The sequence below is a fragment of the Varanus komodoensis genome, unplaced genomic scaffold, assembly GCF_004798865.1.
Source record: "Varanus komodoensis strain SLA01 unplaced genomic scaffold, ASM479886v1 scaffold1, whole genome shotgun sequence".
NCBI classification, from domain to species: Eukaryota; Metazoa; Chordata; class Lepidosauria; order Squamata; family Varanidae; genus Varanus; species Varanus komodoensis.
In genome coordinates this window covers 91,779,068-91,805,980 of record NW_025335268.1, presented here as the reverse complement: position 1 = coordinate 91,805,980, position 26,913 = coordinate 91,779,068, and the positions used below count along the sequence as shown (strand labels likewise).

The following is a 26,913-nucleotide window of genomic DNA, read 5'->3' as shown; positions in this document are numbered from 1 at the left end:
TAAAGTATTAATTAAAAGACAATAAAGGAGACAAATTCTAATGGAACATCAAATACATATTGCCACTGCCACTTGATAAAGTGTCAGTACACTTATGTGGTTTTATTGCTTCAAAGATCAATTAATATTCTGCGGAATAAGACTTCCTTACTATCTTGACAGTATTTTCCTCCTTGAAGTGCCTGACGAAAGTTTTCTACAACATTGATTCTGAAACAATGATCAGGAAACAGCAGCAGTAATAGATGGACTGGATTCACATGACAGAATCAGAGCTAGAAACTGATGCAGAGTGGGCAGAAGTCAGAAGAATAAGGAATGCATAGCCAAATATGGTAATATTTCAGGAAACATTGAGAATTGTTTTCTAGTTTCAGATATACTTGATACGATTATGAACTTTCCAAATTAATTTTTGACCAATGCTATTGATCCATCTCCCTCCTTAACTTAGGTAAGGCAATTTCTGTCTATTGATCTTGTTTGCTTTTATGTGGCCTTCATGAATGTTTGTCATGAGGTGTTGAAAGGGAAGCAAGACCTGGCAGGCATTCAGGGAACTACTTCAGAATGGTTGATTCACATAAAATGTAAGAAAATAAGCACAAACGTTACATTCACTCTATTTACATCCTCAAGACTTCAGCTCTGCCAGTTTCTCTTATTTCTAGTAGAGTCTCCACATCTTTGAGGTCTATAAAAAGCCCAAATGGACTTGTTCTCACCAATCCCTATCCCTACCCCACTTACCTCTCATATATTAGAACCTGAGCTATTCAATAAAGCTGAATAGTGGGAAGTATATGGCAGACAAATAAAAGACTTCACACAGCACATAATGCAACTAAGGGAATTCATTTCCACAAAATGCAATGACCTCCAATTCAGGATACCTTTAAAGCAGAATCCAATGAATTCATGGAGGATAAGGCTATCAGTCATGATAGCTATATAGAACCTCCAGTATTAAGAGGCTCTGTTCAATTTGCTAGGGAATTGCTGCAGGACAGAATTATTTCCTTCATGACCTGCCTGTGGGCTTCTCAGAGGCATCTGGTTAGCCACTGTAGGAAACAGGCCTTTAGTCTGATCCAGCAAGGCTCTTACACTCTGTTAAAATTTTATAATTGACCTTGATACTTTATCATCCAAACTTTTAGACTGAATAAAAGCCATACTGGATTAGCTTAACCATACTTTAATTATACGCATCCTATATGGCATACTCCTTATGCTATATAGCTTATACCACCTTATAAAGTAATAAATCTAGCATTTTGTCAAGATTTTAATATCCCCTTAAAATATATAAGCACATGCTTTGCAAACAGAAGGTCCTAAGTGTCATTCAAAAGCATTTCCGGGTAAGGCTAAGAAAGATGAGTGCTGCTGCCAGCCAGTGGTGGCAATACTGAATTAAACAGATCAGTTAACTTACTATGTATAAAGACTGATTCCTATGTTCTTGCTCATGTAAAAAGAGATTCATATTTTGCATTGAAGAACCAATGATTTCTGAAGGGAATTCTTTCTGAAATAAAATGCCTATGTCCAAACAATTTCAATGGGACTTACAAATTTACAGCCTGCTTACTTATAGTATTTTATATCAATGTAACTTCCTGCACTACTGATTATTACATTTTACAAACTTGTGCATGTTTACCTATTGGAATGTCACCCATGGTGAGTTTTAAAATATGGTTTTACATGGGAATGGCATTTAAAAATAGATATAGCAATAAATCACTGTTGCTTAACTGAAATGAAGTGCAAATAATGATGCACAAAGAAAGAAAATTTGGTCCTCGTGAATTTTTAAAATAAGTCAAACTAAAGCATTTCTGAAGAAAGTATAACAAAATTAGCAAATTTTGCTAATTTGTTAGCACTAATGCCTAAGTTATTGTATCTGAGCATGCAGAATTTTTTGCAAACTAAATTCAGCAGGCCACTTCACATATCCATCCTCAATCAATGCTGATTATAGCATCAAAGGAAGACATGTATGAAAGGCATTCAGAATAGTTAGTGGAAATAGAATTTTTATATCATCTAATGTTAACAGGCAGAGTGATCCTATGGCCCCTAGAAAGCATCTAGACAGTCATGGGATGCTTTGGATTTTCAGATCCAAGGTCAGAAAACAGCTCTGACCTTGAATTCCAGTCCAACAGCTGACACATAAAAAACCATGTCAGCTGCTTCTCCAAGGTTTTAAATGTGACCTCAAGAAAAGGGTTAAGAAGGCACTGGAGGGTGGGGAGGATACTGGCCCACCAGGATATAACATATCCTGCCATAGTTTCAACTTCTTTCCCTCCCAGTCCAAAATGCTTCAGCTAGATGGCCGAAAACAGCCACTTAGCACTGCTTGCAGAAACAGGAAGGTAAAGATCACCTCCATGTTCCTCCTGCCCTGCAAAGGAAGTCCACAATCTGTCAAATTTGGAAGCTTACAGACCTCCACTTTTGATTGCCCTCTCAAATGCACTGCTTGTCTGATTTCACATATTCAGCTAAAACCCACCAAGTGATGATACATGCGTCTGTAAACCAGCCCCAGTTTGCAAATACGTAAGTACTGTACAGCCTATAAAGCAGTATAACCAAGAATATGGTCTCCACAGTCTTGTATGTTTTGGGCAGGTGAAGCTTTCCACCCTTTTTCTGAGACAGGATTACAGCAGTTGCACAAATGGATGTCTGCATTTTTGCCATGTCATCCTGGGGCCATGCAGCATGGGGATATATGCAGGCCACCCCACATTTGGCATGGCTGAATCCGAGACAGTATGAAATAAACTTGAATGCTGGGGCAGGGGGAAGACTCAGCAACAGAGGAGTTTAGCTCAGCATTGAACTAGAAAGAAAATAAGTAATCCATATGACAATTGTATACAAAATTACAATTTCAAGGCTTTAAAACCTGCTTCCAATCCAGTTGATATTACTGTACTACTGCTAGGTCCTCCCACTATTTCAAATATCACAGCACATTTATTCGTAATTTAAAAGTTTCTTAAAACCTTCCAAAATAATATTTTATATATTCCACCCCATGTCATTTTCAGTGCATTATACATTATCAAGTTTCAAATATTTTCAATTACAAAGTCTACTTTTCTACAGAATTTTTCACCATCAATGATATTTAATTGCTAAGAATGCAGAAAATACAGAAAGTTGTCACCATATTTATACCTATAATCATTGCTTAAATTCCCTGACCCTTCTTTTCTTCACACAGATGCTAATTTATCTATCAAAGCTGGTTGTCACCAAGCATTCCTTCCTCTGCAAATATTTAGTCCTGAGAGATGCAGAACCCCTTCCAGGTACCAATGAATTTACTGTGAGTTGTAGATGCTTGTTCTTAAAAGCAGAAAAGTGTTACAGGGCCTTTTTTTGGGGGGGAGCAGAAAATTAAAGCATTTTCTAGGACACCGGCCCAATTATTGTTTTTCCATTAAGGGTGCACTATTAGTAGTTCTAATGGTTAGTCAGCAGTCTACCCTGAACCTCAAAAAGTCCTGCACTGTAAACAGCCCCAAAGCCACATTCTCCTTCTAGTAGCCATCTCATTAGTTGTCACTTTTTCTGAATTGTACATGTTTTTTCCAGTCTTGGGAGAGCCTAAGATTTTAATGAACAATAGATTATTTAATGTGTTTCCTGAAGAGAATGTAATTTTCCCTCATATTTCGGTCTCAGGTCTCTATACTAAAATTCAGCAAAGTATTTAAACATTAGGAGTGTCCAGCTCAAAACAAAAGCTGTGCATGATGGAGAACACATCTCTTCTCTAAGCAGTCTGTTCCAGAGGTTAAATTATTGTCAAGTAATTTAACCTTTCCATGTGCATGTGGAATTTTTTTAACTTTCAAACATTGGTTCTACTGCCTTTCTTTGCTAAGCTATAGCCTTTTAAAATCAAGCAACTTTCACTTTGTGAAGGTATTGATGCAGGCATGAACATACCACATCTTAACCTTTTCCAATTAGCTAGAAGCCAGTTTCTACTGATGCCATTGCTTTGGTGTTGTTGCTGTATATTAATGGAGCCCAACACAATTATCTACATCAACTTCCAATTAACCAGGATATTTTAAGACTTCCCAAAATTCTATAAATTTCAACAGAAACAAACTCCTTTGAGGAGTTCATTGTGGGCTAGCAGTTTGCATATTTATCAAAAGTCTCATAAAACCCTGGCCTGACTTTTCTGATACTCATACGTATGTGCTGACATTCAGGAGTAACTGACTCGCTATAGCTAGTCGAAGTTGCTGTCCCTGTAATCCAGCCAGAAGATAAGCGTTTTCTTTTGGCCTTATGGGAAAAGCCTCTAATTCCTTTGTTATGTTCAAGACCAGAGTCATCTTTATTCCTATCACTGACATCTTCAACTGGCTTCTCCTCTTCAACTGAAGCCATTACTTTACGCTTACAAGCTTCTCTCTCTTCCTCTGCAATCTTCCTGAAACGCTCCAGAGATTCTACCTTTCTTCGTCTTTCTATTGTTTCTGTTTGTTTCTTGTCCACAAAGTCCTCAAAGTACATTTTTCTTTCACTCCTCTGATCTTCCAGAAATTTCCACTCAACTTCTGTCATCTTAACTCCACTGTATTGTTCCAATTTCTCTCTTGTTACAGTGTCTGTACAAAATATATCAAAAAGCTGTTCTGAACTCCTGTTGAAGTCGTCTGCTTTCTGTATGAACAGCTCATTTTTTCTGCGCTTTCTGGATTGATATAACTTTGAAAATTCCTCATACACCTTAAGAATATGTTTCTTTATGTTCTGTGTTGCTATAGTGTATAAATTGCAAAACAACCAGTGTTCCTGCAAAAGTTCAGCAAGCAACTGGGCAGCATCTTCTTTGGATCGCTGGGCCTGCCCTGCCCTTTTCGGATGCAACAGATACAACATGTTTTGAATGACATCTTTCTTCGTAGGCAGAATTCCTTGAGCAAATTCTGATGACTCCACATAATCAACAGTTCCCAGAGTTTTTTTTGCTTTTACTTTAGCATCCAGAGCTGCCATCATTCCTTCTTAACGTCACTTATATCAAAAGCTGAAATAAAGAGAGATGTTAGCAACATGAACCAAGACAAATCCTGTAATTCAGCACTAGCAATATGCTAAGCCTGACATAAAAAGATTACAAGATTATAAAAATGATCAGGACTGCAGCCAACATAAGTAATCAAATATTTATAAAGAGCAAGTGACTCAACACAGCCCTGTTGGGCTAACTAAGCTTTCATCTGCAAAGTAAAAAATTCCTGCTGATCAGTGCACATCAGTAAGTTATTTATTCTTGTAACTATGTTCTATTCCACAATTTTTCTTGGCAGATAAATAATATCTTTCTAATCCAATTCCTGTACACTTATAAAGTAGTTTTTATGCAATAAAAATTCTAGAAACAAAGCATTCTGGCAATGATCTGAATGTTCCCTAACCCAGTGCCCCCCAAACATATTGGATTAGTTTTCATCATCCACAGCAGCATACCAATGGACATGTTAGCTGGCAATTATGCGAGGTAGAGTCTGACATAACTGGAGGGCACCATGTTGGGGAAAGCTGGTCTTGGTATTTCCCCAAAACACACCTGGACTGCATGCCATCTTGTGAGCATTCTAATAAAGGCATTCTACTGATTCTAAACGCAGAATGTTGGGGAGCCCACATCATCTTCAAATATTTAACTTACTAACATTCATGTGCCAGCTTTGGTCCTCAACATACTGCCCAACAACAGCTTCAAGGAGCTGGGATTCTCTCAGCACTGCTTTTTCTGAGCTGACTGCTGCTAGAAAAAATATCCAACTATGACTACATTAAGCTTGCTCTACACAACCAGATGTCAATTATCCAGGCTCCTTTTAACACATAATGGAAACATCTAACATCTCTGCAAGACCTCAGGCCACAACCTGAAACGTGTTAAAAGATTATGATGGCTGCAAGGCTGAGTGAAATTCAATTTTAACTCCTATACATACACAGCGCAAACCTAAGTACTACACTCATAACCTGGTCCTACTGTCTTCAATGGGATATAATGTGCACTGGGCTGCTATCTAAGGGAAAATTTGTAAGGGGAAAGAAAAAATTGATTCTAAAATGGAAACCAGCTGGTAAATACAGTCTGCACATATACAAGGTTGCTTCCGAGTTCGGTATTCAGCCGTAACAGAAGCTTTTAAAATAAGCCAGACTTCATATACTCAAATGGGTCACCACCGCATAATTCCCCAACTGTATCTGCTAAATCGCCCAAAACTCACAACGTATTGAAAGATGCCGCACATCTGCAGAACAGGCGGTCAAAATGGCAACGATGAGAGAAGGCAGATGGGCAAAGAAAGACATTTCTCTTTCTAAGACGCATTAAGTGAACCAACATCTGAAACCGCGTCAGAAAATCCAGAGGTACCTCTACATTCCTATGCACCTCGTTGCCGGTCAGGGCAACAAGGATCGGGCGCCGCGCCCCAAAGTGGAGGGGAAGCCGCTCCCGTTTGGGAGTTACCTGTCCTCATTCTCTGCCTTAGGAAGAGGGCGGGGAAACGGGACGCTAGGATGCTACCCAGGGAAACGAAGGCTGCCAGGAGCTCCGTGAGATGCATGGGGGTGGGGCGCCATCCTCCCGCGGAGCCCCAGCAAATTTCTCCCCACCCCCACGGGCCAGGCTGCCTGAGCCGTCGACTCCACTTCCTCTGGTAGGCCGGGCCGAACGGATTAGCCCAGCCTCACCGGCTTTAATCCCGCCTTCCCCTTCATCCCCAAGACCTGCCTGAGATCAGCAGAAGCAGGTACAGCGTTAGTTAACAGATCGCGGCCGCACCACCGCCATCTTGGCGAGTGAATGCGAGCGAGCCCTACGCAGCAAGCAAAGGGCAAGCAACGCCACCTCCACCATCTTGAAGAAGGGCACCGGTAGCTTCCCTTCCCGTGTCAGCGCGGAGCTCGGCGTCTCTATGATACGAACTGTCACCAACAAGCCGCTTTCGAACATAAACAAACAAACAAGTTGGCCTTTGGGTTCTACAACTGACACGAGACTTGGCCTTACTAGGCTCACTAGGGCTCCTCGTGGGAGACAGCGCCTGAGAGGGGAAAAGAACTAGGGTCAACCACGGAAAATAAATACACACAGCCACCAACTACCGTCTGGTGAGAAGAGCCAGTAAACGAAGCCGGAGGTAAACAGAGAAAGGGACTTGCTTCCCGGGGAGAGGGGAGGATCTTCTGGGGTGGGTGGCCTCGTCCTTACGAAGGAACCAATAACACCATTGCTGCTGGCTAGCAGGCGCTCGATGGAGGAGAAATGTGATTGGTCGTCGAACGGGCGATCCGCCTGAGTAGCGATTAATCTAACAGCATTTCTTGGGAGGAATCTGAAGCTTTCAGGCTCGACGGTGGGCCAATTGCATCTTCCCGGATACTGTCATCACGTTAACAACGAGTATGGAAAGAGGGTACGTGCAGGCCTTACATCCCTATCACGCGTCAACCCGCCGTGCTAACATCTACCTTGTGTTGGACGGCTCCGATTTGTCTGCAGCGAATGTATTAATTGGTAGAAGCAGCCAATGGCTGTAAGATGAGCTGGAGGGCGTGGATTGGTTCGTGCCTGAATTATTATACCTCAGGAGCCAATGACTGTGCGGGAAAGTCCACGTGAAAAATGTTCTCGGTGCTTGTTCCTGCAATCTAACTTTGCCTGTGGCCCGGTAGGCGGACCTGGAAACTCACCTGGAGGGGCGCCGGCTGCCGCTCGCGGGGGGCGGGCGCGGTTGCTGTTGAAGTCGCTCCTCCATTTTGTTGGGTGCAAATTCAGTTATAATACCGCGATAAATACCAAAAATTGAAAGGATCATAGCCTTTCTGCGCATATCAATGCAGCTCAATTATTAATGTTGGTGTGCTGCTGTTCGAATTCAGGGCGCTTGTATGAAAAACGAAGTGCAAAGTCCCTGCCTCGAGGAGCTTGTAGTCTCGAAAAAAGATAGAAGTAAAAAATAGACTTATTAGGGGAGAAAAAAGGCAACGGGGAAGCAAAGAAAGTTATTCCATCAATGTATTCTTACATTAACTGCAGTTGGTTACTGGGGATAGCTTCGCTTTCCCCAGTCTGGTGCTTTGTGCATTAGACTACAATTCAATTAAATACCAGGTGCTGGTGGCGGATGATGGGTGCTGTCTTTCAACTGGGAGCTGGAGGGCAGCCGGTTGGAGAAAGCTAGTCTACAGGGTTATGCCAAAGCCTTCATGAAAAAAAAAGGGGCCTGGAATGGAAAAAAAACTGGAGTAAACTCAAGGATTAGAAAGTATGGGTGAGGAAGGACTTTACATAAGACACTTAAGGCTCTTGCATCCAATTTCGGTGTGCGTGCTAGACCGCTGAGGATATTTACTGCCACTGAATATGCCTCTTGGCTTCATGGGCTGTGCAGCTAATTTTGTTTTGGTGCTGAAACTGTGATCCTTTGGCATATGGTATGCCTCCTTCCTGGCAACCAGATGTTTGTCCCTATATCTCTGTAGGTTTGTAGATCTTTGCTGCTCATGTGCCTATGGCTTTGAAGTGTTGAGAGAAGATGGGCTGAATGTGCGAGAGCTGTGTTTTAACATCTTAGTTCAATCATCATGCCCGGTGTAGCATGCCAAGAAACAGAACTATGAGTCAAGAAGTCCCCAATTTATATCTTGGCTTTGCCATGAAATGATAAAATTACCATAAGCAAATCACTCCTCAGTTCCCCCATCTGTATTAAGTGGGATAAAAATATTATGTTACAGGATTGTTTTAATTACTAGTATTAGATAAGGCATCATTAGGTCATAATTCTTATAGCAGATCCTGAATTAGGCCTTGAATACTTGAAAATACTGTGTAATTATCTTCATCACTGGGCAGGGGCCTAACAGCCCCATCTATGGATTCCAGTGTTCACAGCTCTGATGCCTGATAGACCCATCAGTGGCAAATCCACATTTGGGGTCCTTTCCAATCACAGGGAGGGCACACATCAAGGCTCCCTCCAAAAACAGCTGCCATTTTGGAGAATATGGGAGACTGGGGAATCCTGGACAGATCTGGGAGAACAAACTGTGAAATAAATAAAAGTGTAAGGAGTTACCTTCCGGTTAAGTGTTACTAGATATCTGGTGGAACTTAACTATTTTTTGGTCCAAACACAAATGAGATTGCACCTAAGTAATATTTTTTTAAAAGATGTTTTCACATTTAAACAACCAGAATGGGAAGACTAGAGGAAAAGCAAAACAGGGAACTTGGGAAGAAAAATATGTGGGGGAGAGAGACAGTGAAAGAGGAATGGATTTGACAGATGAATGGACTGAAGAAAAAGAAGAGTGAACACTTGCATGAATCCTGCAAGTTCATGCAAGGGAAAAGGTGAGGCTATGTATTGTGCTGTGGAGGGTCAAAGGGCTACAAGACAGGAAACACTGCTTTGCTGTAACTTGGATGTTACATTTTGAACCAGTCCGGGCAATGCTGCTTCCACCATGCTGGTGATGCCAAAAAACAGGTGATTGAAAGTTGAGGCTACATCTTGCCTGGCAAGCAACAATACATATTTGCATAAGGTATGGGGATGACTGCGCAGGACTTCGCCAGGTCTTTGAATAGAGGTATATGGAACTGTAATGCAATGAGGATTCAGCAGAGTAGCAGCATCTTTATTCAGGTTAATAGGCAAAGGCAACTCAGAGTGAAATAATATCTGCAATTTGAAATTTATTATGTAATTATGTGTGTGTGTGTTTTTAAGGAGGTTGATAGAGAATGGAAGAGATTGAAACAGAGAAGGTGCTTGTAAATACAAGAAAGAAGACCAGTGAGAAAATCAGCTGTGATGGAAGAGGGAACATTGCATCAGGCAGGTTTGTGTTTTGTCTGAACTTTAGAGATGAAGTCTACTAATACAATTTGATAATACAAAGTTTTTGCTCTTTTTTGTAATATTTACCTTGGTTGTGAGTCCTGTTGAATTCAGTGGAGCTTATTTCCAAGTAACATGTAGGATTGGATTGCATAGCATCTACAGCTAGTAAAAGGTTCCCATGATTAAATTCAAGCAATGGTAGGATTTTTATTAAGTTCTACAAGTCCAGTAGAATGTTGTAATTGAACAAAAACACTTCAGAGATTAGCAGGCCAAATATATAGTGCCATATGCTTTCACAGGCCTGAGCCAATTGATATAAACTTTAAAGAATGATAGTGTTAATGCACCTTTTCTGCCCTTCTATTGTAACAATTATTCCATTCCATTTTCTGCAGGAAGATTTACCTGGATTACAATGCAACCACCCCGCTGGCAGGGGAAGTGATTCAGGCAGTTACAGAAGCCATGCATGAAGCATGGGGTAATCCTAGCAGCCCTTACATAGCAGGTCAGAGCAAAACTGGTTGGACATGTTCTGTGGGGATGTGATATGTCTCCTGTTGAAGCACATACCTATCCTGAGTGGCTTGCTAGCAGCAAGAATCTAGGACTTAACTGAACATTTAGATTTGGGGTACTGGATGTGAACTGGAGCCCTCAGTCCTTGCCAGCAGTGAGCTGTGCAAGAAGTATTGTGGGAGCTGATCTAAATCCAGATCATCTCCCTCAAAAGAACACAGGTGGGTTTCGTCTGACTCTGAAAACAATATTTCTGGGGAAATATCATGCATGTGTTCCCTACTACTTCAATTGCAATGGTGAGTACCCCGTGTGGACTATAAAAACATGAATGTCATGATCACCTGTTGGAAGGGTGGGCAACCTCTTTCATCCTGAAGGCCAGATTTCATTTCAGAGAAGTTCTTGGGGGCAGCATTTAAGTAGTGGGGGGGGGGGGCAATGGGGAACAGGGGCAAAGCAAAAAGAGCTGAGTCCAAAGATACCAAAAATGCAAACATACTGTAACTTCTTACTGCCAAAATAACTAAACCTTAGGAGAAGCATCTAACATTTTAGAAAAGGGAATTCATGGCCAATAGCTGGAAAACCACCAGAGGAGTGGTAGTTGGAGGAAGGAAGCGGCACAATCTAAGGAACTCTGGGTCTCAGTTTCCTCGCTTCTGACCTGTGGAATGTTGCCTATTAATTGAACTTTAAGGAAAATCCCCATTTTATGCTCACAAAGTTGTTTTTCACAGTTATCTTTTTATCAATTTTTCTAGAGACTGAGCCCTCTGTCACTAAGACTAAAGCAGAAGACTATTTGATGTACACTTTTGTGAAAGAGAGTGTGGACTATCAGCTATGGTAGTTAAATGGGACCATTTTCAAAGGCAGGTGTTGAAACAGGGACCAGCCATGGTTTTTTGATCTTGTATATAAGATAGTGGACCTTTCCTGCCATCTGATAAGATGGTTGAAACAGAATGCAAGGACCCCTGGTCTGATCCAGCCTGGTTTTTCTTCTTATTTCAGCAAGACACTCTGTTATTCTCCCCACTCTACCACTAAGTCTTTAATGAACAATACAAACCCTTTTGGAATTTTTTTTGCCTTAACAATAAAATGAATTGTTGTGTCTTGATCCTAAAGGTCAAAGAGCTAAAGAAATAATAAATGGTGCTCGTGAGAGTTTGGCTAAAATGGTAGGAGGGCAGCTCCAGGACATTATCTTCACTTCTGGAGGGACAGAGGTAAGATATGGCAGGATATTTCTAGCCCTGATTTAACCTGAATTCCATTTGTCAGAACAGCCCATAATATGATAGCTGGCTTTTTCTCAGAGTGGTTTGGTGAGAACTTGCATTTTGTATTAGTAGCATCTCATCCTTAATTGAGTCAGGTAAGTGTTGAAAGAAGGTCTTTTTTCCTTTTTGCAGAATGACTCAGTCTTTAACTTAAAACCTGCAAAGGGCCATGTATTACAATTTGATGACCTTCCTAGAGGCCATAGCTGCAAATCAGTCCTCTACTTTTGATGCCTTTGAGGCAGAGTTACATGTCACATGCTTAGTAGTTCATTCAGTAAGAGTGACGTGATTAGAAATTCAGAGCCACCTTCTCCAAGCAACTGCCTTGTCAACACTCACTTTTGGTGCATTTTGATTTTTTTCCCTCCCTTTTCCTGCAGGCAAACAACTTAGTGATTCAGAGTGCAGTGAAGAATTTTAGAGAAAGCAGCAAGCAACAGTCTGCCAGACCAGGAGAAAATCTAAAGAAGACTCTGGGGACACTTCCACATTTAATTACATCTTGCATTGAACATGATTCAGTCCGTCTGCCTGTAGAGTACCTAGTAGAAGAACATGAGGCTGGTGAGTACAGACCACTGTAGAAGATGATCAAAGATATGTCCTGCCCACATTCTCACTGGGCATTTTCCCCTTTTCAGCATTTATTTATTTATTTATTTATTTATTTATTTATTTATTAAAACATTTTTATGCCGCCCCATTTGCCGAAGCCTCGGGGCGGCTTACAACACTAGATAAAACAATAAGTTAAAATATCCATATAAAATGATCATAATTTAAAACACACATTATAAAATAAGCCGCCCTGGCCAGATAAAATTCAGTTGTATTAGCATTTAAAATGTTGCTTAAATAAAAAGGTCTTTGCCTGGCGCCAAAAAGCAAATAACGAAAAGCAAATAACGAAAAGCAAATTTTAGTTTCTTTCTAGCACATAATGGACCATCTTTCTTGCCATACCAGACTGCAGTCTGCGGATAGTTTATTTTGAATGAAAATGGACAAAAGCTGTCTCATCAACACTTTTTCTCAGATGTCTGTGGTCTGGACTCAGGTGGTTTTCATTCCTATTTGTTTCTTTGTGCCTCTACTATTTTTTCTTATCCTCATTTTTCAGAAATGCCTCAAATAGAAGCTGTTTTTGAGAGCATTCCTAATCTTTGGGTTTATGAGACTCATCACTGCATTAAGACGATTATGTGGCTTGCATTTGAACGGTCCCTGCGCTCAGGGATATTCAGTGGGACTGTGGTAGAACTCAGTTGGAAACTTAGCTCAGACTTGAAGAAAATGAAGGAAATTGAGCAATACCTAGCTTTCTTCCCTCTCCAGTTCTCTCTGTTCAGCTTCCAGGGGAATATTTTTGGACTGTTAACCTCTACTCTTAAATGCAACCTCTAAGCCAAGGGTGAACAACTTGTGGCCTTCCAGATTTTTTGGCCTACAACTCCCATTAGCCCTAGCCAATGATGAGGGATGATGGGAGTTGTTGGCTGAAACACCTGAAGTGCCACAAATTTTCTACCCCTGTTCTAAGTCAACACCTGCTCCCTCCCAAATTCCCTCATGACTGCCATATCTTGCGGATGTTAGGAATGTGTGTCTGTTGCTTAGCAATGGGGCTGTTTTTTCATCTGCTATCCCCAGTGGCATTCTCCAAGTCTGCTGCCAAAAATATAGTAACTTCTGATGAATGCATTGAGTTTGGTGCTTAATTTATTTGATGTATCCTGATTTGCAGATGCCACTTTTGTCCCAGTGTCAAAGGTGAGCAGACAGGTGGAAGTGGATGATGTTGTTGCAGCAATCCGTCCAACTACATGTCTGGTTTCCATCATGCTTGCCAATAATGAGACTGGGGTTATCATGGTGAGTTGTGTCTTTAGTTCTTATTACTTGTATGTTTGGGGGGCGGGGAGGTTCAGATCTGTTATACATCCTTTGCAGGGATTTCTCTTGAGGATAACGAGAAATAGCAGTTGCTTCCCCCAGATATTTCACAATATGCCATTTGCTAAACCAGCTTTCACTAATGACACATTCCTATGTGATGTTTCTGGTAAAATCCTTGTTGACCTTGTTTTCTGTTTGTCATATTTTAGTGGAAATAATTTTTTGCTGTTTTACAGTTTGTATGTTTTACTTTTGCTGTAGGTTTCCTGAGTCTTATTTAAAGAGACGGATGGTTAAGGAAATGATTATATGGTCCCATTGCTTGGAGGACCATTGGATAGTTCAGATTCCCAGCTCCAAGGTTGGGTACAATAGTCTAGTCTTGGATCTGGGAATTGGAACTCCAGAAACCCCTTGCACCTTGTACCTGTTGCAGAAAGAACCACATCACCTGCTCTCTAAGTCAGGAAAGTGACCTCAGAGAAGAGGCTGCAAGCTGGAGAGGAAGAGACTAGAGCAGCTTCCTTTTTCCTTCAAATCATTCCAGATAGATGGGCACAAAGGCCAGCTAGCAAAAATGCAGAGCAGGAGTAAAGGAGACCAAGATTGCCTCCACAGTGCTTCCTGCTCTGTATTAAATGCCTTTAAGCTGAGTTCAGGGGTTTACAGGTATCCCAGTAGGATCATGCTGTAGTTACCCCAGTACCTTTGCTTGGTATCAAAGGCATACTAGATAGGCCTCTCTATCTCAGCTCTTTTTATGTTAACAGTTTTTGCTCTCCTTTGTTTCCATATTCAACAGCAGCGGATCTTTCTTGTCATTGTTTTTTAATTGTCAAAAAAGGTTAGTATGTTTGCAAAATAAACAAAAATGAGATATAAATATAAAGTGCTAGTAAATATACAGAACAAGAACAAACATTGTTTCTAAATGTGTCTAATATTTCTTTTATCTCCAATCTTATTGGGAGGAAGGGCAAACATTGCAATAGGCTTTACGACAGGAGTGACAGGAACGGTGGTAGTGATTTTGGTTCTGGAAGTAATACTAATACTTACATTCCTCTATTCTGTTGAAAGGACACAGAGTGGCATACAGCATAATAACAAAGTTTGTCAGTAAAGCTGCTAGCATGAAAACTTCTCCATTTAAGTAGATGTACCACGGCATCATATGCCAGTCAGCAGTAGGGCTATCGAATTAGTGTTTCTGCTGAGATAAAACTCTATCTCTGATAGTGCTTTTTGTCTCCCAGCCCATCTCAGAACTCAGTCAGCGGATTCAGACTGTCAATCAGAAGAGAATGGCATCTGGGCTGCCACGCATCTTGGTGCACACAGATGCAGCACAAATGATTGGAAAGGGGCGAGTGGATGTTCAAGATCTGGGAGTGGACTATCTCACTGTTGTGGGGCACAAGGTTTGGTTATTAGCTTTTTTAGTTTATACGTTGTGTAAGATATGTCTGTGCATCTGTCTTAGGAATCCCCAGTCATTTGAGTGGATGAGCACATTCAGAATTGTGAGAGAGTTGCAGCTGTTCTCACAAAATGTCTGCCACAGGGCAACTTGTCCATTTGTAAAATGGCTACTCAGGCAAACTGATGAGGCAACTTGCCCATGAATCTCCTAACTTAGAAACTGAGTGAGGCAGAAGGGGCCTCCCAGGGCATCTAGTCTGACCCCTATCTCCAGCTAGCTCTCTCTGCTCATGGCATGCCTATCATGTGCATGTCCAGCCTGTCCTTGAACATCCTCACCGATGGGGCTTCAGCCACCTCGCATGGAAGCCCATTACATACCCTAGGGCCCTAATTGTCAGGAAGTACTTCCAGGCATCCAAACTGAACCTTGGTTCCCTGAGCTTTGCTCCGTTGAGTGCGTCCTGCCTTCCTCTGCAAGGGAGAACAGGTCTTTACCCACCTCTGTGTGACACCCCCTTGCATACCTATATGTTGCCAACAGATCCCCTTGGAGCTGCCTCTTCTCCAGGCTGAAAAGACCCAGTTCCCTCTGTCTCGCCTCATATGGCTTTCCCTGCTATCTGGCCACCTTCCTTGTGGCCCTATGCTGCACTGATTCTAACCTGTGCAACCCTACACTGCGCTGACTCTACCGTAAGGATAAGTCAGAGGTGGGTCTCGGCTCCAAAACATAAAACCACATTTTTGAACTCAAAGAAAGGTGGTGCTTTAAGGGGCAAGGAGCCTGGTGGGTTGCCAGAGAGGAGTCTGCAAGTACATTGGTGCTTACTGGAACCACACAGGACCCCAGATTTGGGACATCTGCAACTGTAGCAAGGCCAATACATGTTGAGCGGAGAGCTGTTTTTGGCACATGGAATATTTATTGTGGTCAAACATTAGAAAAGAATGAAGGAAAGACCTTTCAAGGTCCATCAACTGTCCATAGTAACCACTGTTCTGGGAAGTAGGCAGTGACCAAACCCAGAAGTCCTTTCATGGCAGCAAGTGGCCAGTGAGTATTTTGGTCCATGCGATTAGTTCTCTCACTTACAGTTCCCATTATGTAGGATTGCAGAACTACAACTGTTAGCTTTATCTTATTTAATAGGGTAGCCTATTAAAGCCTGTTCTTGTTTCCTAAAGGTGAAATCAGCCTCCTCAGAGCTGGTGCCCCTCAAATATGTTCGACTGCAACACAGTTCCAGTGGCTGTGGAATTATGAGAACTGCAGTCCAGCTTGCTTCTCCCTCTGTGCAAGAGGGTGACTAAGGACTGCACCGTGTATATGTAATAGTTTTCATTGGAGAGTTCTCTTCCTTTACTTCATGCTCTCCCAAACACATTTACAATACAGACACCTGCTATAAACAATGATACTGTCTCACCAGAGCATCCCACAAACCCTGGAGAATTTCCATTAAAGCAAAAATTCTTTAATTTTGTTGGATTAAGAATCACCACACTAGTCTACAAGTATGTGTTCCTGCTAGCAGCTATATTTTCTTACAATTTCCATATCACCAGTTGCTTGGAATTTGAGAAGTTGCTTCAGAATAAGGTGGCAGTAATGTAAATTCTGTCCTGAATAGTAGTAAAATAACACCTAATAGTCTTGACATCTGTGTAGCTCAAATTCAGCAGTGCCCCTCCATGGCCTATCTAGTACAGTTGCACTGGCATGCAGAAAGGGACAAGTTTTTAAACTGACTCATTTTCATCATGATCCCTTTTTTAAAGCCTCATCCCTTAGGATGAATGCAAGGACTTCACCACTAGGTGGCACTCTGAACACAATGTTGCTGTAGAAGTCCTGTTTCAAGTTTATGTTCAGCTCTGGCAGTAACCATGTAAGGATTCCGTTCAATCTCTAAATGTAATTGGTTTAATAATTGTGGCATGTGGAAACGTGTTTGTTATGGGTGTTTAAACACACAAACACTTCCAAATTCTGTAGAAAAGCTGCAGACAACAGCTGAAAAACACAGGAACCTGTCTTTTGTTATTTTATGTGTAACAAATATCCTGTCCTCTAAGCTAGGATAGTAGCAGTAGCACTGAGCCAGGGATTCACCCATGCTTTCCTTTACTGACATCCATGGTATTTCCCAAAGCTTAATGCTTTCTTCCGTACACCTATTGTCAGTTTTATTTCTGTATGGTCCACATGTCCATTTTCTGTTAGAGTCCCCTTTTACTTCTTATTTGAGGCACCATCTTTGAATAATTGAATTGGAAGGAACTTCTAATATCAGGATGAACAGACCTTTTTATATCTATGCTGTCCTTGTTTTGTGGTTTTCCAGATGCCTTTCATTCTGTCATTCATACATTGACAACAATGGATTTTATATAAATTATGCACTTCAAAAATGTACAAATAACTACAAAATGCACGTTTTCATGCGTTAGCTAATTGGAGAAAATATGCATTGTTGGTTGCATCCTCTTCTGCAGGTCGGAGTCCCCAAAGTCCTTACTCATTGGAGCCATTGCCAGTTTCTTCAGCATTCCTACTTTGGAGGTCATCTGGTCCTACCTTGTGCTCACTGCATGTTCTACAGTGCAGAATGCAATTGTCATTTCCGTGACAGATGGTCTTGCTTACATAACTCTAGGGAAGGAGAGTCCACCATCTCCTGATGCAGTCTGTTTTGCTATTAAGCAGTTCTTTTTGTGAGGAAGTTCTTCCTCATATTTAGCTAAAATCTGCATTCTTGCAACTGGCCATCTTTGCTTTGTGATTTATCATTACAGTTTTATGGCCCACGTATTGGAGCGCTGTACGTGCGAGGGCCTGGGGTCACCACTCCTCTTCATCCCATGCTGTTTGGAGGTGGGCAAGAACGGAACTTTCGTCCAGGGTAAGATGTGTGAGAAGTGACTGTTGAAGTGCTCAGAGGCCAAGTGGGCATGTATGCTGTGGTCTACATCAGGGTTGCTATATTCTCTTTTTTCATGGGAGTGACAAGACACAGGCACTAAAAATGGAGGCATGATCCTTGCCTGCATGCTTGAAACTGTACCCTTAAAATATAAAGGCAAGTAATGGAAAGCTTTTTCCATTTTGGCTTTTGGAAAACTCCCTCTTTTCTTCATTGTCCACCTTATACAAAGTTGCGAAAGTCTGAAAACATGCTGGTGGAGAATATGCTGTTGGGGATCAACCAAATATTTTAAAAATAGTATCACCAGTTTAGTATGTATGTGGCCAAATTCTTTGGAGCCAATGTATGGAGAGGGGATTGTCTTGAAGCATGTTAATTAGCTAGCAGTAGAGTTTTTGGGTTCAAAAATCCTTTTTTTTCACTGAATAGTTGGGAACAATAGTTTTCTTTATGCTATTTTCAGTGCCTGCATTATGCTAGTTATACAAGTGCTACACTTAAGTGCAGCCTTTATCGTGTTGTGAGAGTAAACACATGCTTCATACTTTTCTGTTCTAGAACTGAAAATACACCAATGATTGCTGGTCTTGGCAAGGTAAGCTCAGAAGCAGTATTAGTGTCAATAAAACATATCTGGAATACACACAGATGCCATCTCGCTGAATTGTTTGCCAGTTTTATTGTATTTCACAATAACAAATCAGTTGAGAGGAAAGCATATCTGTTGCTAGTCAGGGTCTAATTCAAACGCAGTTTTGCTTTCATATTGATTTAGAGGCTGATACATCACAATAGAGTCCTGATTATTTGGGTTGCCCATGCTTTTTTGTTTCCCAAGTCTCATGTCAGAACTTCCACAAGCTTTGTGGATTATTATTTCCACAATGCAGAGCAAGTTCTAAGCCTGTATTACTTGTAGTCCTTTGTATGCACCATGGAACACCAAGAGGAGAGAACTCTGGCAAATGGTTTATTGCAAACTTGAGAGGTTTTCTGGCCTTTTGAGGATGCAGCTGTGGAAAAGATAGAGGCCATAATTTGAGCTGTATTCATCAGAGCAAATGGCTAAACTTTACAGTATTTGCAAGTAGCTTGCCAAGGCACAATGAATACATCAAGTTGCCATATAAATAGATATTGGGAGGAGGAGCAGGGAGGAAAAGTGTTCTGAACAGCTAAATAACGTAGTGATATTTAGGGCCTCTTGCAGAACTTGTTCAGACTCTGACGGGGGGACGCTTTTGTTTCCCTGAAGTTGTTACATGAATCAAATACATCGTTAGTGGGCTTTGTTTTGGCTGACTGGGAGTTGAATACCTTGGGAGATGCTGTGGAGGCAGAGCACTCATTTGAGATTATACTATGTAGACTTTCCATAACTGTGGCAAATTCTGTCTAGGGAATTTTTCATGTGGTTCAGCTGAACCATGTGGCTACTCTTATACCTTCTTTTGCAGGCAGCAGAGCTAGTGAATAAGCACTGTGATGTTTATGAAGCTCACATGAGGAAGGTTCGGGATTATTTAGAGGAGAAGCTTGAAGTGAGTTCAATGCCTGTCTGTTTTCTGGGTGGGCCCTACAGTTCAGTGGCTCTCTGTGGGCACCTGCAGGTGTCCACTAGCTGCTCGCTACCTGCTGTCACTCCTTGCAGGCTGCTGCTTGTGGCTCTCAGGCAACTGACATTTATGTGGTTCTTCGGTTGAGCAAATCTGGCCACCCCAGCATATAGCATTGTAAGATGCTATTTTTGCCTTCCTATTAGAATTACTAAGCCTGAGGGCAGGTGAGGGTAGGTGGATAATTAATTTATATTTCTTGAAAGTATTACTTATGTATTCTACTAGGCTGCATTTAAAGAACAAGGAATCCATTTTAACTGTCGGCTGAAAGGCTCTAAACGACTGTGCAACACATGTAATTTTTCCATAGTGGGCTCAGGACTACAAGGTAATGTCTGTGGACCTAAACTTGCATCATTCCTATAGGCATACTGTCAGCCTGTGTTAGATGAGGTATCTTTATCCACAATCCCTCAGTGACCAACACAAAACTATATAGTGATTCTTGTTGTAGAACTCAAGGCTAGATTATTCTTTCGGCTGGACTTCATTCTGCTCTGCAACATGCTACTGTGTTATTTAAAGAAGGGATGAGCAGATGATAGATCTCCAAATGTTTTGGATTTCAGTTGCCAACAGCTGCTGCCAAAATGACCAATAGGCAGGAACACTGGCAGTTGGTCCAAAGCATCTGGATATCTACTTTCAGCCTATCCCTTATCTAAAGAGCAGTGGAATGCAAAGTATACGATCAGTGCTGTTTTTATGAAATTGGCTTTGTGTGCTCCTGCAAGAAGCAAACAAAATAAGTTTCATATGTCAGATTATTTACACTCTGGCATTAATTCCATATTTTTGTCAGGAGGAATTCTTACTATGAAACTACATTTGGATTTTGTCCATGATGCATGACTTCTGCCAGTTGCAATCAACAGTTGTATATGACACTCAGTGAATTTTGCTTTTGCAGTTCTTGTTGGTTTTGATCAGCAATATTGAAAAGCCAGTCCTAGTAAAGTGTGAGAGTGGAGCACTGATTAAAAAAGATAAAGACATATCTTGATGATTAGCACAGAAGAGATTGAAAGCAAGTTTTGTGAGTTTGTCCCTCAGCTAGAACCTTTTATTTATTTATTTAAAACATTTTTATGCCGCCCCCATCACAACAAAGCCTCGGGACGGCTTACAACAAAAAAAAGTTATACAATAAAAATATTAAAATCCGGTGCATCTCGGCTTAAAAATTTTAAAATCCTACAAATAGCCAATAAATTAACATTTAAAATAAGTTTTAAATAAAGAGGTCTTCGCCTGGTGCCAAAAAACAATGACGGCGCCAGGCGGACCTCTCTGGGGAGTGCATTCCATAGGTGGGGCGCCACTGCAGAGAAGGCCCTCCTCCGGGTACTCACCCTCCTAATATTCACAGAGGGTTCCTGGAGAAGGGCATCTGTTGCTGATCTCAAGGGGCGGGAGGGCATATATGGACGCAAGCGTTCCTTTAGATACCCAGGACCCAAGACGTTGAGGACTTTATAGGTCATAACCAACACCTTGAATTGGGCCCGGACTTCAATCGGGAGCCAGTGGAGCTGACGGAGAACTGGGGTTATATAAGAACAACGCCCAGTCCCCGTCAGCAGCCTGGCAGCTCTATTCTGCACCAATTGAAGTATTTGGACCGTCTTCAAGGGTAGCCCCATATAGAGCGCGCTGCAAAAGTCTAATCGGGAAGTTACCAACGTGTGTGTCACTGTCGCCAGGCAGTCGTTCTCCAGGAAGGGACGCAGCTGATGGATCAGCCGAAGCTGAAGGAAAGCGCTCCTCGTCACCGCCATCACCTGAGCTTCTAAAGACAGCTCAGGGTCGAGGAGCACTCCTAAGCTGCGAACCCTGTCCCTCAGAAGGAGTGCGACCCCATTTAGGACAAGGCCCAAGTCCCCCATCCTGAGGCCCGAACCACCCACCAACAGGACCTCCATCTTGTCTGGATTGAGCTTCGGTTTACTGGCCCTCATCCAGCCCATTACCTCGGCCAGGCACCGGTTCAGGACAGCCACTGCCTCACCTGGGTTGGTGGAAAATGAGAGGTAGAGCTGGGTATCATCGGCTATATATGTCATCAACTGAGAGAAGACCTATGTCTTGTCTTTCCTTCAGGTCGGCTGGTGCTGTCTCACTGTAGGACTTTGCTTGCTAGCGTTGGTGCTGCCTGCCACTCTGAGAAGGGTGACCAGTAAGGAGAATTGGGTATTGCGTGGTTGGAAAGGGTGGTTCCAGCTGTGTCAGAAAAGTGAAAGGAATTAATAGAATAGAGGCTTCCAAATAAGTAGCCAGTTGTAGGCAATTGCATTCTACCCACCTGCCTGTTCATATTCTTGAGGGCTAGCAATGACAAGTCACAAAATAGTGACAGTAATCCAAGCTTACATTACTTCTTAGATTTTCAAAACACCCAAATGTTTCCCATTTTTATATTTGAAAACTTTCTGCTCCTGCAATAGGTAGCTGGAGTCCCATTTGTTTTGCCTTCCAGACTCCACCGGTATAGCCTAGCATGCAGTTTGTTCCTGGATCAACATACTGTGGGCTCTCAAATATGTCCCTCCCTCTATCTTCTGCCACCCAAAGCAACCATCTGCACTCTCTTCAGACTACAGAGGGCCACTGGCCCTTTAAAGCAATTACTCGACTTAATGCTATAAAGATAGAGTTATCTACAACCAGTTATGCTGGATGAAGGTTTATGAGAGACAGTATCATATTCCTCATCACTATGTATGAGTGTGAAGGCTGGACAGTGAAGAACGGTGACAGGAAGAAAATTGATGCTTTGAAACAAGATTCCTTGAGCTTTGTGAATATGAATAAGCAGGTCCTAGATCAAATCAAGGCAGAACTTTCCATGGAAGCAAAAATGACAAAATGGAAGTTGTTGTGCTTTGGGCACATCATGAGAAGGCAAGACTCACTGGATAAGACAATACTGTAGGCAAAAGAAGATGACAACCAACTATGAGATGGATTGATTCCATAAAGGAAGGCACAGCCTTGAACTTAGAAGAGCTCAGCAGGGCTTTCATAGGCAGGACATTTTGGAAAGCTTTCATAGGGTGGCCATATGGTGGAAATGCCTTGATGACATATAGCAGCAAGAAAAGTTCCATATGTCTGGAGGATGCCAGGATGCAGAAAGCTGGAAAAGGAAGAAGCTGTGCAGCTGACACAGCAGTGCAGCTTCCTTCTTCCCCAGAAGGGAAGAAAGGTATGGACAAAGGATTGTTAGAAATGGCAGGTTACTGGAAGACAGTTCCTGTTGTATCTCTTGAGGGGCTGAGCCTGTTTACCAGTGAAAACTGGTAACTTAAATCTGGTTTACTTTGCATTTCTGTGCAAGTAGCTGCCTGCCTCTGCATACTATTGTCCTCCCAACCCATCCTCCAAGCATACTCTTGGAATTCACAATTGATGGTTTGGCCGGACAGTGGCAAAGGTGATCTGCTAAGTACTTAGAACTGGGATAGCCATACAGAAGTTTTGCTCCGCATAGGCAGTGCAGTGTGTCAGATCATGTGTCAAGCTGCAGCTTGCTCCCCTGCTGTTGCATTTCAGGCAGTGGAGAGAGCAGTGGAAATGTAATCACTTTAAATTGTTCATCCTTCTTTTGTGGATTTTCCCAGAATGTATAGGGTCCAGTGCTGTAGACAATGCAGAACTGTTTTTTGCAATGTTCTGAGGAACATACTGATATGATGAGCTGGTAACCAAAGTTATCAATACCAGTCAGACATGCAGATTTGCTCCAGGAAAGTTATGCAGATGATAAAATTCAACATTTTTCCATCTGCATGCATGCAGGATTACTTTTGGAAGCTATGCACTGAGTGACAAATATTAAATCAGGTTTAATTTCTGTTGGAATTAATCAGAGAGAAATGTCTTCAGGGTTGAGTATGCATTGTTTTTATTCCTCTTGGAAGTGCTGTAGTAAAGAAAACAAAGAAATAAAATGCCTTCAGAGAGTTAAATGGTACTTTCACTGTTTGATCTCCAGGCCATCGTCAATCCTGCTCAACAGTGGAATTCCTTACAATCTGGCCCAGAATGCCCTGCGTCTCAGTGTGGGGCGTCACACCAGCAAGGAAGATGTGGATCTGATTGTAGAAGATTTGAAGCAGGCTGTGGCTCAGCTGCAATAGACTAGATTCTCACAGTTGTCTAAGAAGAAGCTATTGTTCACCAAAACTGACCAGTGAAATTACCAAACCTTGATTTTTCCATGATCATATCTGACAGAGTGAGGACAGGCCTGTCTATTCTTCGCCACTGGATCATTGCTGATTCACACCAAATGATTCCCGAGCCAGGGCTGGGCAATTCTGGGCAGACTTTAGACAAATCCCAGCTCCCATGGTTTGCATGGGGACAAAAGCAAGCTAACTTTAGCAAGTTGCAGCAGAAGTTTAACTTCTGTAACAGGTTTTTTTTTTTTTTTTTTTTTTTTTGCCAAATTGTTACTTCTGCCTTGATTTTCTGGGTGGTGGTGGAGGCAGCAGGAGCCATGTCCAGGCCATGCATTGTCCGGCCTTGCCTTGCTCTAGCCCTTGAATTCAGCAAGCTATTGTATATGATAATAGCATTAGCTTTTGCTTCCGAGGATCAGTGTCAAGTTCAGTTACTGTACTAAGCAGGATGTTATGTGATATTTGGCAAATTGGGAGAGGGGAGTCTCTAGTTGGATGTTGATGCATGTACTTGGAGAATTTAGACAGGGAACAAATGTGAACATCATGGCTTGAATGTATACATATAGGAAAGGACAGGTGAATCTCAAAACAGACAGGATTAGCTTTAGATTGTAGAAATTCTCTCTTCTGATGCTACCCTTTTCATTTACCCCTTACCTGAAACAAAACACGAGCCCTTTTGCAGCAGCTACTGTAGCACAGAGCTGAATACTGGGGCCAAAATGTGCAATACAGTGTACCACAATGAAAGAGTAGTTTGTGCATGAACACATGCAACCTTCACTTCACATTGCTTTGTATAACGCAGATATTAAGAGTCGGCAGGTAGCTGTCTCTACCTGTTTGACCTAGTGTTAAGGGGCTGCTGGCACTTCCGTTTATGTCAGTTACACAATCTAATCCCACTGGAAAGAGAGACATGACGGCAGGAATCTGAGCCAGGAATTGTTGTTGCCGTTATCTGTCCTGATTGCCAACAACGGGACTGGCCACAACTGTCATCTTATGGCTGGGAAAAGTTTTTGCTATGATGGATCCTGGCTGTAATTGCTGGTGCTGCTTGCCATCAGCAGTAGGAATCTCCAGTGGTGGGACAGGTGATGAAGAGATCCAACCCAGCAGGTGCTTCCCATCAGCAAGATGAGGACAAAGGCATATTGGTTCTCTTGCCACTGCCAGCCCAGCTTGCTTGCAGCCAGTTCAGGCAAATAGTAAGGATCTGACTAGCTAGGGGTTCTCGCTTCCCCATAAGAATACATCACAGGGATTCCTCTGGCTGTCAGCTTCCCCTTGCAGAAAGAAGTGGGTTCTGTGCACCTTACAGCTACTCCTGTGACTGAGAGGTGGCAATCCCTATAATTCTGTGCTGTCCTTTGGCCTGTGCCAGACTTCAGAGCTGCCTTTCCTGGCTTCTGCAGGCACTGTGTTTGGTTCCATGGGTCAAGTGAACAGAGAGGAAAATAAAGGGTATTCTCTGTCATCCCACTTATCTAGCAGCTTTGTACCATGGAACATTTATGCAAAACTATTTCTGGCACATACTTGCTTATTTCCTCTATCCTGGGTACTGGCTCTTTCGTATTAGACAAAAGGAAGATCTATAGTGCTCTCTTTTTTAGCCAGTAGTCCTGCCATGCTGGTCTACAGTTGGTAGCCATGCTGGCTGGGGAATGATGGGAGTTGTAGACTAACACATCTGGAGGATGCCAGGTTGAAGAAGGCTCCTTTGTTACAAAGGGGGGATCAGGAAAAAATGGCAGGTGATTGAGGCACGGTGGCAAGGCAAGCAGAGCTCAGATCTTTCTTGGTTAAGCTCTTTAGCTTTTCTGTTGACTGCTTGGATTTCTGCAGCCTTGATAGGAATACGGAGTAGTTATTTTGTCACTATATAATTACACCGAGGAGGCTATATACTGCTGTTCCAGGGAAGTAGGGATAACTGTGTGGGTGTGTGTATACACAAAATGCTGCATGCACTATGAGGGTTGAGCATATGATCAAAGATGTTAGTGCTATATCTGTATGCACATCCAGACTTAAAGAGGAGTATATGTTGATATCATAGACTCATTGTTGAGGATGTCTCCCATTCCCAGAGCAACAGAAGGAGTTGTCCTCAAGCATTTTTTTTTTTTTTTTTTTTTGGTGTTGTGCATTGGAAGCCATTAGCTCTCATCTCACAAGAAGGTAAATGTTACATAACCCAGCAAGAAAGGGATCTTAGGCATCAAATTGCCAGGTACTCCATTTCTGACTTGCTGGAGCCAGATGCTTCAGAAGATTTGTCACATCAATAGAAACATATTTTGGGACTGTATAGCTTTCCTTATGTTCTTGGCACCATGGATTTGGCATGCCAGTATCCACTACCAAAGATAACTGCGAATCAACTAGCATAAGAATATGTTATACTGTCATAGGAAAATACCAAAGCTATTACAGATAGTGGCGCGCTGGCACTAATTGATGAGAAACACTGCAAGAATCTCACTGAATAGGAAGGACTTGAGATAAATATTGTGGAGGTTGAATGCCCTTAAGATAGGTGGTAATGTCCATTTGGAATGTTATTTAAAATACATATTTTAAAGGCTTTTGAGTTTCAAAACCATGGTAGATGGGATTAGAAGGGCAATTAAATTATTCCTGGAGTTGGCTGGCATCCATTTCAGCCTCTGTACAGCCAGGTCCATTGAGATTGCTCTTAGTACTGAGGTGAAGGAATAGTACTTGGTTTTTAGGTTCTGCTGCACTGCAACTTCAACGGAAAATTATCCATCCCAAGACACTTGTTGATCTTCGAGGATGTTAATACTTGTTTCAAATATTAGATAGTCCTGTTCTGAAGGCAATGGTGGGTAATGCTGTAAAAGAGACACAAAGTTAAAATGTAATGCACAAAATTGTATTGTTAAAATAAGCCTATTTCAGTGTCAATTTGAATTAAAATAAAATCTTGTTTATAACAGTTCTTGTTATTCATAGAAATACAGACTTGAACAAGCAAAAGCAGTAGTCAATCTGTGGCTCTGCACTTAATGTTTGATACTCCTTATTACTAATTTGAGGATTTCAATCTCATTAACTGCTCTGGGTGCCTGCTCACCTGGGAT

The 26,913-nt window shown here is 42.0% G+C and overlaps 3 protein-coding genes across 13 annotated transcripts in view; 1 reads left to right on the top strand and 2 right to left on the bottom strand.

Annotated features, from left to right (window-relative positions):
• LOC123025934 (autoimmune regulator-like) overlaps positions 1 to 7,272 on the bottom strand; it is a 28,457-nt gene extending 21,185 nt beyond the window's left edge. The window contains exon 1 of one of the 2 annotated variants that reach the window (XM_044435123.1): positions 7,173 to 7,272. The gene's annotated coding sequence lies outside the window, so the exon portion shown is untranslated. The remainder of the gene's footprint in view (positions 1 to 7,172) is intronic. The other variant, XM_044435139.1, reaches the window with a different exon arrangement.
• LOC123025989 lies at positions 39 to 6,946 on the bottom strand. 5 transcript variants are annotated; one of them, XM_044435207.1, is made up of 2 exons: positions 6,812 to 6,946; positions 39 to 5,080 (listed from the first exon to the last, which is right to left on the bottom strand). In XM_044435207.1, exon 2 carries the CDS (start codon positions 5,050 to 5,052, stop codon positions 4,174 to 4,176), a length of 879 nt encoding a protein of 292 aa, XP_044291142.1. In that variant the 5' UTR covers positions 5,053 to 5,080; positions 6,812 to 6,946; the 3' UTR covers positions 39 to 4,173. The 5 variants fall into 5 exon arrangements, with proteins under 5 accessions (XP_044291142.1, XP_044291168.1, XP_044291178.1 ...); XM_044435233.1 differs by lacking the exon at positions 6,812 to 6,946 and adding an exon at positions 6,548 to 6,636; XM_044435243.1 differs by lacking the exon at positions 6,812 to 6,946 and adding an exon at positions 6,303 to 6,439.
• SCLY (selenocysteine lyase) lies at positions 7,113 to 26,768 on the top strand. Of its 6 annotated transcripts, none has more exons than XM_044435160.1 (13): positions 7,113 to 7,220; positions 9,819 to 9,930; positions 10,331 to 10,443; positions 11,589 to 11,689; positions 12,127 to 12,310; positions 13,491 to 13,618; positions 14,899 to 15,063; positions 17,864 to 17,970; positions 18,553 to 18,589; positions 19,452 to 19,535; positions 19,839 to 19,941; positions 21,714 to 21,789; positions 23,608 to 26,768. In XM_044435160.1, the coding sequence occupies exons 2-13, from the start codon at positions 9,833 to 9,835 to the stop codon at positions 23,750 to 23,752; spliced, it is 1,341 nt and encodes a 446-aa protein (XP_044291095.1). In that variant the 5' UTR covers positions 7,113 to 7,220; positions 9,819 to 9,832; the 3' UTR covers positions 23,753 to 26,768. The 6 variants fall into 6 exon arrangements, with proteins under 6 accessions (XP_044291095.1, XP_044291086.1, XP_044291120.1 ...); XM_044435151.1 differs by lacking the exon at positions 7,113 to 7,220 and adding an exon at positions 7,413 to 7,496; XM_044435177.1 differs by lacking the exon at positions 7,113 to 7,220 and adding an exon at positions 7,612 to 7,751.
• Positions 26,769 to 26,913: the final 145 nt, after the last annotated feature.

Coding starts and splice junctions, on each gene's coding strand:
- SCLY (XM_044435160.1), top strand. CDS start 9,833: ATGGAAGAGATTGAAACAGAGAAGGTGCTTGTAAATACAAGAAAGAAG. Junction 15,064..17,863: donor TCACTGTTGTGGGGCACAAG/GTTTGGTTATTA, acceptor TTATCATTACAG/TTTTATGGCCCACGTATTGG. Junction 19,536..19,838: donor ATTTAGAGGAGAAGCTTGAA/GTGAGTTCAATG, acceptor GTATTCTACTAG/GCTGCATTTAAAGAACAAGG.
- LOC123025989 (XM_044435207.1), bottom strand. CDS start 5,052: ATGATGGCAGCTCTGGATGCTAAAGTAAAAGCAAAAAAAACTCTGGGA.